Source organism: Rattus rattus, chromosome 5, assembly GCF_011064425.1.
Source record: "Rattus rattus isolate New Zealand chromosome 5, Rrattus_CSIRO_v1, whole genome shotgun sequence".
NCBI classification, from domain to species: domain Eukaryota; kingdom Metazoa; phylum Chordata; class Mammalia; order Rodentia; family Muridae; genus Rattus; species Rattus rattus.
Genome location: NC_046158.1, coordinates 136,347,604 through 136,363,767, shown reverse-complemented (window position 1 = coordinate 136,363,767; position 16,164 = coordinate 136,347,604). Strand labels below are relative to the sequence as shown.

The following is a 16,164-nucleotide window of genomic DNA, read 5'->3' as shown; positions in this document are numbered from 1 at the left end:
TGCTATGTCCAAGGGGATATGCAAGGGTAGGTAGTGTTCCCGTCATTAAGATCCCCCATAAAAGAAGTGAGGGGCAGTACAAAACATTGTAAAGTGAGGGAGTGTAGCGGTGAATATTTTTTATTATTTATTTATTATATATAAGTACACTGTAGCTGTCTTCAGACACACCAGAAGAGGACATCAGATCTCATTACAGATGGTTGTGAGCCACCATGTGGTTGCTGGGATTTGAACTCAGGACCTCTGGAAGAGCAGTCAGTTCTCTTAACCACTGAGCCTCTCACCAGCACTGCGGTGAATATTAAAGAAATGAGACACCATGCCACGCTATCGCAGCTACTCTGGGCCCTGCGGCCATCTCGCTGCCGTGGTTAGCCCCAGCAGTGACCACCCTTTTCGTTCCCATGGCAGGCGGCTGCCACGCCAAGCCCAGCAGTAACCGCCTATCTCAGGGCTCTCTTGCTGCTGACTCAATTCCCAGTAACTCGGTAAAATAAAAACTCTTGAAGCTTGTAATTTATCAATCAGATTTATATCAGTAAATTCTCACCCCACAAAACGTCCATACGATAAACCCAGAGCCAATTGAAATTGATATAAACTGCCCACCCAGAAAAGACAAATTGTCTTGTAATAATCCATCCCTTATAAGATATTCGTAGCCACCTGTGGCTATGTGAAGCCTCATGGATCTGGGTCGTCCTCTTCTCCCATCTTTTCTCCTCCTTCCTCTCTATCCCGTCTCTCAAATTCTCAGCCCACTTTTCTTTTCACTGCCCAGTCACAGGCCTTGCCTCAGCTTGTGCCTGCCCTCACCTGCATATAGACATCAGCCCACAAGGGAGTCACTGGAGCCAGGGGGCCAGGTGTAATTCTAGCTCTGCCATTTCTAGCATCGGGGCCTTGGGTGCCTCCCTCTCTCTAGTGGGATAACTGGAGACGGCAGAGAGCTGCACCATGACCAGTCATGTGCAGTAGAGGACTCCAGTAGTAAACCCAACTCTGTGAGATACGGAATGAAGGCAGCAAGTGGGGCAAAGGAATGTCAAATGGTCAACGGGGGGTGGGGAGATGGAAGGTAGGGAGGCGGCTGGAATATTTCCAAGATAGTCACGGGGTAGCTGGAGCTCAGGATTGCCGAGGAACCTGGGGGCCAGCAGAGGCTGAACCAGTCAGAGATACCGCAGTGAAGGTGTGAGGAGGCAAGGTATGGACTCCAGATCCCACCCATCGTGTGCCCAGGGCTGCATTCAGGGGACTGAGCTGTTTCCAGCTTCCTCTACCCAGAGGTTAACTGTGATCCTAGTGTTTGTGCTACTGAAGCAGGTAGAGAGGGTTTGAGGAGGTAGCAGCCAGGTTGGCTACAAAAGATAACCAAGACAGGCTTGGTCGCACATGCCTGTCCAGGTAAGTAGACTAGCGTGCTTGACATGTTATTTCCCACTAATCCTACTTTCTTCTTTTACTTTTCCCAGGACCAAATCGGTCTCCTCCATGTCTGAGTTTGAAAGTTTGCTCGACTGTTCCCCATACCTTGCTGGCGGAGATGCCCGGAACAAGAAGCTGCCCAGCAGCCCTGCTTTTGCCTTCGTGAGTGCTGAGCCTGTAGAGCCTGAGAAAGATGCCAAGGAAAAGCCCGTGCTTCCCGCCCGGGACTGTAGCCACATGGGTAGCCTGGCGTGTCAGGAGCCTGCAGGGAGACAGATGCAACGCAGCTACACTGCTCCAGACAAGACGGGAATACGTGTCTACTATAGTCCCCCAGTGGCCCGGCGCTTGGGTGTCCCTGTGGTACATGACAAGGAGGGCAAGATCCTCATCGAGCCGGGCTTCCTCTTCACCACAGCCAAGCCCAAGGAGTCAGCAGAGGCTGACCGGCTGGCTGAGAGCTCCTATAGCCGGTGGCTTTGCAATTTCTCCCGGCAGCGGCTGGATGGAGGATCCGGGGCCAGCACCTCGGGTTCCGGGCCTGCTTTCCCCGCAGCCTTGCATGACTTTGAGATGTCGGGCAATATGAGTGACGACATGAAGGAAATCACCAACTGCGTGCGGCAGGCCATGCGCTCCGGCTCCCTGGAGAGGAAGGTCAAGAGCACATCCAGCCAGACAGTGGGTCTGGCCACCGTAGGCACGCAGACCATTCGGACGGTCAGTGTAGGTCTGCAGACCGACCCACCCCGCAGCAGCCTCCATAGCAAGAGCTGGTCACCCCGAAGCTCCTCACTCGTGTCTGTGCGCAGCAAGCAGATCTCTTCCTCCCTGGACAAGGTCCATTCCCGCATCGAGCGGCCGTGTTGCTCGCCTAAGTATGGCTCACCCAAGCTCCAGAGGCGATCGGTGTCCAAGCTGGACAGCACCAAGGACCGTAGCCTGTGGAACCTGCACCAGGGCAAACAGAACGGCTCGGCCTGGGCTCGCTCCACCACCACACGGGATAGCCCAGTACTGAGGAACATCAACGATGGGCTGTCCAGCCTCTTTAGCGTGGTGGAGCACTCAGGGAGCACGGAGTCTGTGTGGAAACTGGGCATGTCTGAGGCCCGAACCAAGCCTGAGCCTCCCAAGTATGGCATTGTTCAGGAGTTCTTCCGGAATGTGTGTGGCCGGGCACCGAGCCCCACGACTGCCGCAGGCGAGGAGAGCTCCAAGAAACCAGAGCCCCTTTCGCCAGCCAGCTACCATCAACCTGACGGTGTAGCCAGGATCCTGAATAAGAAGGCAGCCAAGGCAGGTGGTAGCGAAGAGGTCAGACCCACCATGCTGTCCCAGGTGGGGAAGGACGGTGCCCTTCGGGATGGAGATGGATCCTTAATCCTTCCCAGTGAGGTATGGCTGGACTTCACCCTTCTCTCAGAATGGGTGATTAGCGTAGAAAGCTCACACTCTTCTGTTTTGTGCTGTTCTGTGTTTTGCTTCCTTTCTTTAAAGTCAGAGTCTCAGGGGTTGGGGATTTAGCTCAGTGGTAGAACGCTTACCTAGCAAGCATAAGGTCCTGGATTCGGTCCTCAGCTCTTGGGGGGAAAAAAAAGAAAAGCAAACAAAAAAAACCCAAACAAAGTCAGAGTCTCATGTGGCCCAGGCTGTCCTTGAACCTTCTACGTGGCTGAGAATGACCTTCAATTCCAGATTCCCTTGCCTCTGTGCTGGAATCACAGGTATGGTCATGGCACCTGGTTTATATGGTGCTGGAGATTGTATCCAGGGCTTTGTGCATGCTTGGTAGGTAAGCACTCGACTGTCTTAGGTAATCCCAAGACCCTCTTGGCTCTTAAACTCAGGGAAGATAGTTGTGTGTCTTAAAAGGTCTCTCTTTTTTTTCTTCCTCCAAGAAAGAGTTTCTCTGTGCAGCCTTGGTCTCTGGATCCCCTGGAGCTGGGGTTACTGTTTTGAGCTGCCATGTAGGTTCTATGACTTGATCCTGGGATCCTCTGGAAGAACAGCCAGTGCTGTTGACTACCGAGCCATCTCTCCAGTCTCCTGGGTTTTATTTTTGTTTTGTATGTGTATGTATGTGAGTCTGCTTGAGTCTTTGTGCATCATGTATGTATATTCGGGTAGTTGCAGAGGCCAGAGGGTATCAGGTCCGCAGAAACTGGAGTCACAGGCAGCTGTGTGCAGCCTGGGTGCCAGGAACCAGCCCTGGTACTCGGCGTGAACAGCAAGTACTCTTAGCTGCCTAGCCATCTCCAGCCACACCGTCCTCTTGTGTCTGCCTTAAGGATCAGGCAAGGGGACTGGATTGATGGCTCAGTGGTTAAGAGCACTGACTGCTCTTCCAGAGGTCCTTAGTTCAAATCCCAGCAACCACATGGTGGTTCACAACCATCTGTAAAGAGATCCAATGCCCTCTTCAGGCAGGCGAATGTATAGGCAGCAGAGCATTAAATAAAATATATTAAATAAATAAAAATTTTAAAAAAGGATCAGGCAAATCTGATCAAGCACCTAAGAGACATTGACTGAAATCCCTCTGTCTCAGTTTTGTATTTTTAGAAGAAAGGAACTGATTGGTTCAACCTGGATGAGCTGTATCCCCTTGTTCTAGTTAGCTGGAGGTCCCCTGTGGACTCAGCGAGGGCTCCAGGAGGAGGCACAGAGCCCTACAGAAGGAGAAGTCAGTGTGTACGGTGAGATTATGACTTCTCAGCAGGCCGCGTCTGTTACCGGACGTTAGGTGCTTTCCAGTTTTCCCCATGATGGAGAGTGCTGTGCTGACTGTCTCGATACAAGAGCTTTTTAAAATTTACATTTCAGAGCCTGGTACTCGTGGTTCATACCTTTATTCCCAGCACTCAGGAGGCAGAGGCAGGTGGATCTCAGTGAGTTTGAGGCCAGCCTGGTCAACATAACGAGTTCCAAGCCAGTCGGTGCTATATAAGAAACCCTGCCTCAAAAACAAAACAAAACAAAACAAAAACCAAAAAAACAAATTAATAAAATTACATTTCAGATTATTTCATTTGATTTGCTGAAATTGGATGAAAGAATATTTACAAATTTATAAGGCATTTGATGTGTTGTCTTTCAGAAGAGGTGGCTGCACCAAATAAGTCTATAATGTGTGAGGCCCTGGGTTTAGTCCTAATACATTCAAGAAGGAGAGAGGAGAGAGGAAGAGATATAAATATAAGAATGAGAGAGAGAGAGAGAGAGAGAGAGAGAGAGAGAGAGAGAGAGAGAGAGAGAGAGTTAGTTTCAGTGTTAAGAGTCCGGCATAGGAGCTGGCCATCGGTTTAGTTCCAGTCTGAATCCCAAGGCCTGAGAACCGGGAAAGTTAATGACTTTAAGCTGGTCTGAAGGCAGGCAGCCTCCAGGCAGCCTTGTGGTCAGAAAGTGCTCTTGTTTCGGTTTAAGTCTAAAGGCAAGAAAAGGGAGCAGAGGGGTTGGGGATTTAGCTCAGTGGTAGAGCGCTTGCCTAGCAAGCGCAAGGCCCTGGGTTCAGTCCCCCGCTCTGAAAAGAAAAAAAAAAAAAAAGAAAAGAAAAGGGAGCAGCAAAAGATGCTTGCTACCAAACGTGATGATGACCTGGGTCCAATCCTTGGCGGCAGTAAGAAAACTGACCACAAAAGTTGTCTGACCCTGATGGAGTAAGGAAACTGACTCATCAAACTTGTCCCCTGACTTCCTCTGCACGGATGCACACATATATATCCCATGCTACAGAATAGATTGCTGTGTTTTATAAAAAGATAAGGAGAGAAGGAATGTGTCTGGTGGATGTGTAGTAAGGTGTGGGGGAAGGGGGTGCCTCTGTAGGCCCATGCTGAGGCATCCCTTCCCCCTGAGGGACCAGCCACTATACTATTCCACAGTATAGAATACTGTAATATATATATATATATATATATATATAATGTATATATATAGTTAGTATACTATATGATTCTATAGTATAGACTAGAGTTTATTCAGGGCATGAGGAGGGGAGTTGAAAGGGTAGTGGAGACAGAGAAAGGCAGAGAGAGAGAGAGAGAGAGAGAGAGAGAGAGAGCGCAGAGTCATAGAGGCTAGCCATGAGCACATGGAAAGAAGTGGGAGGGTAATGGGGAGAGAGGGAGAGGACAAAAGGATAGAGCAAGAGAAGAGAGAGAGGAGGAGGCAAGCAGTCCCTTTTATAATGAGTCGGGCATAACTGGCTGTTGCCAGGTAACTTTGGGGCAGAGCCTAGACAAAATGCTAACATAAATGAATAAATGTTTTTAAATTAATAAAAACTAAAAGCAGGAACAGAAATCCAATGTTCTAGTCTGAAGTTCGTCAGCCATGAAGCATTTGCTTACTTTGGGGAGCGCCAGCCATCTTATGCTGGCTGATTGGATAAGTTAGTTCCACCCACATTGAAGATGGTAATCTTCTTTACCTGCCAATTTAAATTTCAGGGTTATGCGAAAGCACCTTCACATGAACACCCAGAATAATGTTGGGCTTGGTGCCCCGTGTCTTTATCACCTCGATATAAAATGAACCATCCAAACCAGAAGTGACCGCCCATGCCTTTAACCTCGGTATTTTGGAGGCAGAAACAGTGTGAGACCAGCCAGGTCTACATGGCAAGTTCCAGACCAGCCAGGGCTATCCAGTGAGACTGTTTCAAAAATCGAAATAATAACAACAAATGCTATCATGTCCGTAAAACCATCGCGGTAAGAAGGAACAGCATGCGGCTGGGGCATGGCCCAGCAGTTATAACTCTGTTCCAAATGATCCAATGCCCTCTTCTGGCTTCTGTGCACTGCACACATGTGGCGCCTTTACATTCAGGAGTCAAAACACTCAGATATATATAATTAAATACAAGGGCTGAAGTGTGGTTCGATGGTAAAACCAGTTGCGTAGCACACAGAAGCCCTGAGTTCAATCCCAACACTTAAAAGGGGATAAAAAGGAAACAGGAGTGTGTTACCGAGACCTGCTGCGTGCTAGGTGGACACTGTGTCATATCCTTTATATGTCCTGTTTGACCTGATCCTCACGACACTGAGAAACACAGCCGCACGCCGTTCATTGTAGAGAAGAGGAGAGAGCGTCACTTGCCCAGCAAGTGGCAGAGCTGAGAGAACAGGCGAGTTCTACAGCAGCACGTTTCACCATTTCTCTGTTCTGATGATAATTAGAAGATGAATAAGCCGGGCTTGGTGGTGCACACCTTTATCCCAGCAGGCGGGAGGCAGAGGCCGGTGGAGCTTAGAATCCAGTCTGATCTACAGCCAGAGCTACACAGGGAAACCTTGTCTCCAGAAAACAATAAAGAAAAAGAATGAATCTGCCTAAATACACATCAAAGGTGAATCTGGAAATCCTGAGTACTCCGGGAAGGAACATTTACCGGAAGTGATGGCCTGAATCCTAGAACTTGAATAGCTGAGACTGAAGTACCACAGGTTGAGGCCAGCCTGGCTACATAGTGAATTCAAGGCCAGCTGGAGCTATGCAGTGTGACCCTGACACAAAGAAGCAAACAGAGAGTAAATTGGAGCTGAGGGAGTAGCTCAGTGGTAGAGCACCGGCCTGGTTTGCTCAAGGTCTTAGATTCCAACTCTAGCCCTTGGGGGGTGGGGGGATCCAATTGGAAAATATGTATTTTCATTCAGGAGAACACTATAGAGCCTTTAAAACAGAGATCCAGGAGCAGGGGGGATGGCTCGGCAGTTTAAGATCACTGGCTGCTTTTCCAGAGGACCTGGGTTCGATTCTCAGCATCTACATGATGGCTCACAACTGTCTGTAACTCTAGTTCCAGAGTATCTGATCTCTTCTTCCAGACTCTACAGGCACTCCATACTTGGGGTGCACAACACACATGCAGGCAGACTGCTCAAACACAAGAGAACAACAACAACAAAAAGAAAACCAACAGAGACTTAGACATTCACAGCAGCAGGAAAGTATTTGTATCTTGCAAGTGTGAAGTAAGCTTTGGGGATGAAGTGGTGTTGGTCATGTGTCTTAGTCAGGGTTCCTATTCCTGCACAAACATCAGGACCAAGAAGCAAGTTGGGGAGGAAAGGGTTTATTCAGCTTACACTTCCACACTGCTGTTCATCACCAAAGGAAGTCAGGACAGGAACTCAAGCAGGTCAGGAAGCAGGAGCTGATGCAGAGGCCATGGAGGGATGTGACTTACTGGCTTGCTTCCCCTGGCTTGCTCAGCTTGCTTTCTCATAGAACCCAAGACCACCAGCCCAGGGATGGTGCCACCCATAATGGACTGAGTCCTCCCTCCTTGATCACTAGTTGAGAAAATGCCTTACAGCTGGATCTCATGGAGGCATTTCCTCAAGGGAGGCTCCTTTCTCTGTGACAACTCCAGCTTGTGTCAAGTTGACACAAAACCAGCCAGTACATCTTGTTTGTGTAGAATGTTGAGAATCTCGACCTTGGACAGCCCTTGCCTTCTGTGTGCCATGCAGACTTCATTAGAATGTGGATCCATTGCTGTCCTGGTATGAGTAGCATGGTCTAGAGCAGAGTTTCAGCCCCTGAGGCGGAGCTGAGTCCTGGCTCCTGGGTGGCTGTAGCCAAGGCCTCAGGCTGCTCCTGATCTCTCTCTTTCTCTCCCCAGGATGCTGTCTGTGACTGTAGTGCCCAGTCGCTTGCCTCCTGCTTCATCCGCCCATCCCGAAACACCATCCGACACTCTCCTTCCAAGTGCAGGCTGCACCCTTCAGAGTCAAGCTGGGGTGGGGAGGAGAGGGCAGCTCCCCAGTGAGGCACAAAGCAGCCAAGCTCCCGCTTCAAGCAGCCCAGACCCTGGAGATGAGACAAGGGGTCATGTCCTCAGCCTCAATCCATCCAGGAGGAACAGCAGCTGTGCCACTGCCAGGGAAGAGCTTTCACATTAAGGTAAAGCACAGTGTCTTGCTGACTGCTGGGAAGTGACCTCTGATTTCCAGGGCAAGGCAGTGAGCAAGGAGAAAGACTAAACCTGGGTGACCAGAACTGGGCCTCGAAAGCACCTGAAGAGCTTAGCAAGTCAGCTCTGGATCCTCAAGGGGGCCTGGTACCACCCATACCACGTCTTAGAAGGATCCAGAAAAAGAGACATTTCTGGCCAGGCTCTAGGAACAGGGCTGGCAGAGATGCTCCCTACTGACCACATGTGGAGGAGAAGCCACTGCGAGGATTCCACTCTGCTTAGGGCCCAGCTCGAGGCTCTCAGAAGAGCTGGGCCTGGGTGTGACTGTCACTTCTTGCCCCCTCCTCTCATCCCTGCTGCTCTGGTTGCTAGGCCTTCTTGGAGTAGGGAAGGGGGACATGATAGAGCAGAATTCAGGGCCAAGTCCACTTGGAATCCTGGAGCCCTGGATCCCCCTGCCTGTGCCCACATGTAGCAAGAACCAGGAGGCAGGTAGGAGTACGTAAGGTTCAGAGTAGCGGGCCAGAAGTGCCAACTCCTTTGTCCTAGGGACTTGAAGGTCCAACTTCCGTAGGAGACTCGATGAGAACAGAAAAGGGTAGCACCCATCTCGACGGCTGAGGTAAATGCCTACATGCCATGCCCTCCTCCCTAGGGCCTCTTTCTTGGTAGCGGGGATGGGTACCACAATCTTGCAGCAGGCAGAGGGCAGAAAGGCTCCCTGGGAGAGACTGTTAGTTCAGACCAGAGAGAGCACCAAGAGGCCAGTGTCCCGGGACACAGCCCCAGACAAGGGCCTACATTGTTTATTGACTAGATTGTTTATTTGAATTTTTCATACTATAAATATTTAAGGTGATTTACTTTATTTTAATAATTTAACTTATCCCCTCCCACCTCCTCAGAGCCCCTAAGGTAATTTATTAGAGGTATTCTTGCCTCTGGGACAGTGTGGGGCTTGTGACACCATGGAGTCCTCCATGTGGCTGAGGCAGCTCAGCACCAGACTCAGGTCTCCTGGTTTTGTCAGAAGGGCCCTCGGCAGAGCAGGGGCTCTGCACCTTGTTCCTCCAATACCACCGGCCGTTTAGTCTCAGAGTGCTACACTTTCCTCATCGCCTGGTACTTGGCCCGGCCTCCACAGGCCAGACTGTAAATGCTTCAGACCAACGGCAGGCCAGAATGATGTCCTCACTCCCCAGACATCACCCATGATCCTTTTCATCCCGTCCTTCCCTCCAACACCTCTTCTCATGAGTCAAACAGATGACTGCAGCTCTGTTCCGAGCACAGTGACCCTCCCACGTTCCCGAAGTTAAGAACTCGTAGGAAAACAGGACGGGACTTGTAGAATGTTGTCTATTGCAGCTTTGCACATGGATCTGAGAGTGTCTACCAGCCTGCCAGCCTGTTCACCAGCCCTTCTCTTAGCCTTATAGCCACTCATGGCTCCTCAAACCCAAGCTCTACTGCCTGTCCTTCCTGCACCCCTAGGAGTCGTCTGAACCACACCAGTATAACTCAACTGCAGTATGGGGAGGGCTCACATGCCTCCCCTTGGTGCCAAGGAACCAGTGTCAGTTGTACACGTGCGATGCACCGCCCTCCTGTTCCTGGCCGGGGACCGGGATTCATCCAGGGATGGATTAGCTTTTGTGCAGAGGTCCCCTCGGAAAGGCAGAGAGCCAGCTGCATAGCTGGTTTGCTCCAGGACTAGGGAGCTGCCTCTACACTCCCACCTACCTGTACCCGGGCTATCTTCTTAGAAACACCTGGGCCAGTTACCCAAAGCCCCTCGACCCCATTCCCTATGGGCAGTTTATCAGGGTCAGTGCTTTCCAGCAGCTGTTGACTCATGCCCAGTACCTTGTGTGGGCATAGTCAGCAGACCAGTGGACCGTGGGCCAGGTCCCTCCAGGATGCTACTGCTCTCCTCTAAGAGGTCAGAGGCCCCTTTAACGTTATTTCTAACTGAGGGGACCACACCAGGCCACAAGCCACCAGAGGCCTTCTGCCACCTCCCAGAGCTGCTGAGAGCTTGGGAGGCTTGGAGAAAAGTCCCCGTAGTCCTGAACCTCAGGGCTTAGGGGCTCTTCAGCCTTACCACCGTCTCCGTATGGGTTGTGCATTTCCACTGTCTCAGCACCTGGCTCCTGTGGCCCCCCCAACAGGTGTTGCAAGCTCCAGGTCTTGTTTTTCAGTCCCCGTTTCTAATTCTTGCTTGCCACCGTGCAAGGCCGCTTGTCACTGTCCCTGTGGAAGCCTCTGGACATAGGGCTCGATGGGGTTGAAAATGTTCCGTGTAAATATTGGTTTGGTTTGATCTTTAGCATTTTACTTGGTAACTGGTTCTGTTTTCTTTGGGGGTGGGTTGGAAGGGTTGGTTTGTAAATCTCTCTACTCTTTTGAAATGTAATTTCTAAGTTTGTTTGTTTCTTCAAAATGCCTTTTATGTCTTGGTAACATTCCCAAAGCAGAAAACTGCCTGGCTTCCATGGGGCATGCCCCTTGAGGCCTGGAGGGTCATGGGAAGGAGCTCTGCCCTTCTTCCTGCCTGTGTTCTCTCTATACACCTCTTCTTTCCTCTTCTTCCTCTTTCTCTTCTTCCTCCTCCCTACCTCCTCCTCCTCCTCCTCCTCCTCCTCCTCCTCCTCCTGTTCCTTCTTCAGCTTCTACTCTACTTCCCGAACCAATGTCCCAAGGAGCCCTGGGATCCCATCCTCTAAAAGATTGCCTGGCTTGTGCCCACAGGGTTGACACAACTTGGCTGGGGGCATGAGGGTGAGTTAAGTTACATGAGTGAAACCAAACTATGTCTCACCTCTTCCCAGGGCTAAACCAAATGAGAGCATTTCAGAGGCAGTGGTGACTGCTGTTGAAATGAGAGTCAGAGCCCTTTTGGGCCCCTGACTGAACAAGGCCTCAGCATCCCTTCCCCTTTGCCCCGTAGCCTTCCTCCCAGTCCTTCTCCCACCAAGGCTGACCTCTAGAGATCTTGTTCTTTAGGAGCTCCGATTGGGCCATGTCTCTTGGCCTCTCCGGGGACATTCATTTACCAGCTGGCCTCCGGTGACAAAACTGAGTACTTGAAAGACTTGACCTTCTTGGCATCACCATGCTGCGCTATGTATCTTTCATAGTCACATCTGCCTCTCAGCTTTGTCCCTTCCCCAGGCTTCTTACCACTCACCCAGAGTTCCAGCCTCAGTTGCTCACTGCCTCCCTCTCCCTCCTCACTGCAATAGCAAACATCCCTCCAACCGTCCTCCCTGGAGCACTGTATTGTTTAGAGGTCACAGCACCATCTCCTCTTCCCTCCTTAGTCTCTCAAGGGCAACTCTTGAGGGGCAGTTTTGACAGGACAGGGCTTAGTGTTCTCATTCTACAAAGGAGTAAACAGGTTTTTGCCCTGGAGCCCTGAACCAGGAAGTCATCAACTTTAATAGCTGGATTCTTCCCTGCTTTCTGTACAAACTCACTGGGACGTTGGCTAGATTCAAAGCATCCCAAACTCGCCACTGCCAAACCCAGAGGCAGGCTTTCAATTCTGGACCTTTGTTCCGGAGGGTAGCCCAGGGACCACTGCACCCGAACCTCTGAGAGCAAGTTCATGGTGCAGATTTCCAGACCTGACCCCAGCCTCTGGACAGAGGTCCTGTGGGTTTAGCCCCCTGGAGATCCTTAAGCACCAGTGACCAGTGTTAACATTCAAAATACCAGCCATTTATAACTCTTGCATTTTGAGTTAGTGCTCATAGTGTAGGTCCTGAACGAGAGCCCTGAGCACTGAGCTGTGATTTGGGGGGTGAGGGTGTCGTAGACGAACTCTGCTTTGGGTAAATTATTCCAAGGGTTTTCAAAGGGCATCAAAAACAGTCTTCCATTTTAGTCATGTTTCATTAAACAAAGCTAGAAAGGCTGGTTAATCCTGGCCTTTAATCCTGGCTACTCGGGAGGCAGAGACAGGAGGATCACGTTCAAAGCCTGTTTGGGAAATGGAGTGAGTTCAAGGTCAGCTCTGGCAGTTTTCTTAGGTCTTATCTCAAGGATTTTTGAAAGTGGTGGTAGCTCAGTGGTTGACGCTTGCTTCACATGTGTGAGCCCTAGGTTCTCTCCCTACTCTTGGAAAACAAACAAAACTGGGAAAATCAGAGGATGAGAACTAAGGACGTGCGTCACAGGAGTAGAGCATTTACCCAGCATTGCCAAGGAAAAAGAAAAAGAAAAACAATTATTCCCCCAGTCTACCTGCTGTAATCCCTATAATTACCCAATTTAAATTATTCTCCCTTCCTCCCCCTGTTTTTTGTTCGTCTGTTTTTTTTTTAGACACGATCTTGCTGGGTATCCCTAGCGGATCTGGAAATTGCTGTGTAGACCTTAAATTTGTGGTGATTTTTCCTGCCTCTGCCTCCCACATTCTGGAATTACAGGCATGCGCCACCATACCCAGCCTTCATTTTCATTCTCGAGTTTCCTAGAGGCTATGGTAAGAAGAGAAGCAAGTCGGGCCTTTATCTCTTTCATCAGCCGATCAGGATCGCTCCCAGAGACAAACCAATATGGAACCTGAGGTCTCTTTAAAGACCCTGGAGCTGATTGGTGTAATACCAGGTTAGCCCAAGATGAGACGAGTTTTCCAGAAGATGATTTACAAAATAATAAACTGCCACCAGTTTGAATGACTTTGGCCAAATCACATGGCTAGTCTATGCCTCAGTTTCCCCAGCTATAACGTGGTGGTTGTGGAGAAGACCAAATACATGATGCCTGTTCCTTTAAGAAAAGCTGATGCAAATCTGTATAAATCTGAGTGAATCTGACCATACTATAGCCATCGAGCCCCTCAGTAGCCTGTACCTCCTTCCCTCATTGGCCTTAAATGGAAAGGGACCGGAGGAGAAGCTCGCCAACCTGCTCACAATTTAAAACGCTACTGTCGTCCTTTTGTGTGCGTATGTGCAGGAGTTTGCACAAGCTGGGAATGAGACTCAGAGCCTAGTGCAGGCGAGGCAAGCATCTTACCACTGGGTTACGTCTCCAGCACCTAAGAGGCTTTTTAACAAGTATTTACTTTGCAACAGAGGCTCTTGTATCATTAGTTGGCCTCCAACTCACTATCCAAGGATGAGCTTGAACTCTTTCTGCCTCTGTCACCATTGGCATTTGCCATCACCCCGGCCCTAAGTGTCCTTTACATTCTCAATACTGTGTTAGCCACCGCTGTCTCCAGAACTTCTTGGCCCCAAACTGAAATACCACACCCCCATAATAATTCCTAACTAACCTACACAGTGACTCCCACTTCTGCCCCAGGCTGGGTGACCTCTGGTCTGCTTTCTCCCTTCTTCACTGGCCTGTGTTAGGTACTCAGGTAGACAGAACCCAGTATTTATCATCTGTGTCTCACCACTTTGTGTTTTACATGTGGACAAGGGCCCGTGGATTGCCCAAGGCCTCTGAGCAAGGGGCCAGCACATCCCAGAGCTCCTGACTCACCGAAGATTCTATACATAGTGATTGAGGGATGCTCCGGGGGTGTAGCTGAACCCCCATCTTTGTTGGGGTTCACTTTCCTCCTCACACACCTCCCCTCCTCCTTCATCATTATCCATAGTCTCCCTCCTGTTACTACTTCTTAGCTGGTTCCTGCCACCAGATGAAGTGGTCCTAGCCGAGGGCCAGGTTTTCTCTGGAGCCCTAGGCTCTCTATAGCACTAGCCCTCAGCCTCCTGTGTCCTCTTGAGTACTGTTCCCTCCTGTGGATTTGTGTGTGACCTCGGCTGTCTCCTCCCTGTGCCAACAAACTCACATGCTCACCTCATCGGGGAAGTGGCATGTCTGTCTTCCGATTCCAAGGTTTGCTCTCAGATCTGGAATTATCCCGTCTTGTGTTGATTTTGTGTTTTCTCTCACTAAAGCTATCTGCTTCTTCCATGGATCATACTTCTCCATCTCCTTCCAGTCCTCCTCCTCAGACTCATCACTCTCTGCCTCCTGTCTTCCCTGTCCTCAGTCTCCCCACAGCATCACCTTCCACTGGGAGAATGCATGGTGGACACGGACAGACTTGCTATTCATTCATCCTTGAGTCTTCTCTTTCCAGTCCACTTTTTGTGGCTTTGGTATAAAGTGGGGCAAGCTTGACCTCTCTTTCTTTTGTTTTGTGCCTCTCTGTCCATCCCATCGGCTCTCCCCTGCAAATCAGCTCATCTCGGTAGAACCAAATCCCCTGAACCAACAGCATCTGCAGTTTGCAGAATCCATAGATCCATGAGAGGGGACCGAGGACATGGTCCTGGGCCACAGTCCCTGCTCCAGGCTTCTCCACCTGACCACTTTCCTTCCTCATGCCCCTGGGACCATCCTCTTCTCTCTGCCTACCCCATTGACCTGGCCTCCCCTTCCTGCCCTTCACTAGCTCCATGGTTTTCTCTGAATATCCTGGAAGAACTGAGGCAGTTGAGTCTGGCTTCCTTGTCACACCACATGAAAAGCCACCAGTGCCACTTCTATGAAGAGAGACCTCAGCTGCACTGTAATCTGGAAACCTATCCCAAGTTTGAGCCTCCCCTTTTATGGTCCTCATGGGAGCACTAGGATGACCCTATGGGCCCCAAATATCCTTTGGGTTTTGGGGCTCTGGAGCCTCCCCTGGATCCACTGGGCCTGGACAACCCTTGTTCTTCTCTTGGCTCAACCATTGATCTCTGTGCCTTAGTTTACTTCTCCACCCAGGGGGCTCACCCACCACATCATTCCTAGCATCTATCCAGACCTCTTGGTGCCTCTGCAACTGGACATTGCCAACGTGGCTTGCCTTGGGAGGTACCAGGTTGCCAAGGTGGCTGGGGCACCACTGACAACTCCATCCCCACAGTAGAAACATCACCAGGAACATTGACAGAAGTGAAGATTGTTGGCCCACTGAAGCAGACCCAGCAGGTTGGGGTACGAAAGAACCTCCAGTCGTTCTGATGTGGACAAGTTTGCCAACAGCAAGGTTGTGGCCCCAGGTGAGCTTTCAGTGCAGCTTGGGCAGGAACTGGGGCTGGCCTGAGCCAAGGACAAGGGGAAACAACCAGTCAATGGGAGTCCTAAATTCAGGGCCTCTGGCCCCAAACAAAACAACACCGTGGCATTTCCTCTTTCTGGAAGCTGGAGTGAAGGCAGCGGTCTTGCAGTTTCCCTGTTATCTCTCTGGCTCCATTTCAGCCCAGCTCCCCATCCCCCACTTTCAGGATTTTCAGGAAAGCTGCATAGGTGATCACAGCAGGCAAGGGGGAGAGTCCCTGGAAGCAGGAGGCAAGAAGGACCCTTTTCATTTATCCATTTGGATCCTCACCCTTGCCAGAGGGCCTCTGTCCAAAGGGAAAGAAACCCAAGGCTGCAAGAAGAAAATCCCGTGTACACTCCCATGCTGCACCTCCTCATCCTCCTGATTCCAGGGACTCCATGTAGACAGTGCCAAAAATCAGTCCCAACCCCCAGGGCCTAGGGAAGAGCTAGAGCCTTTCCTCTCCATCTTGCTCCCCTCCTCAACCTGGCCAATACTGTGAAGCCCCTTCCCGCTCAGCCTGGTTTCCTGGTGAGGGTCCTGCAGTCGTGGGCCCTGCCGGACCCCTCAGGAGGGAAGGGACCAAGGGCATCCTTGGGCCAACTATCCACCTCTCCCTTCCTCTGTTCTGTCCTCCTCCTCTCCCTCCCACTGCCCCCCTCCGCCTTTCTATCTTCAAAGGCTCCTTCCCAGGACATATTGGGTGGTAGGACGGCATCTAGTCCACCAGCTGTCTTTGCCCTGTGTC

The 16,164-nt window shown here is 50.5% G+C and overlaps 1 protein-coding gene across 1 annotated transcript in view; it reads left to right on the top strand.

Annotated features, from left to right (window-relative positions):
- Positions 1-13,153, top strand: part of Soga1 (suppressor of glucose, autophagy associated 1) — a 67,908-nt gene extending 54,755 nt beyond the window's left edge. The window contains 2 exon segments of the mRNA XM_032904619.1: positions 1,479-2,829; positions 8,066-13,153. Coding sequence (XP_032760510.1) covers positions 1,479-2,829; positions 8,066-8,212 — 1,498 coding nt within the window. The 3' untranslated portion in view covers positions 8,213-13,153.
- Positions 13,154-16,164: the final 3,011 nt, after the last annotated feature.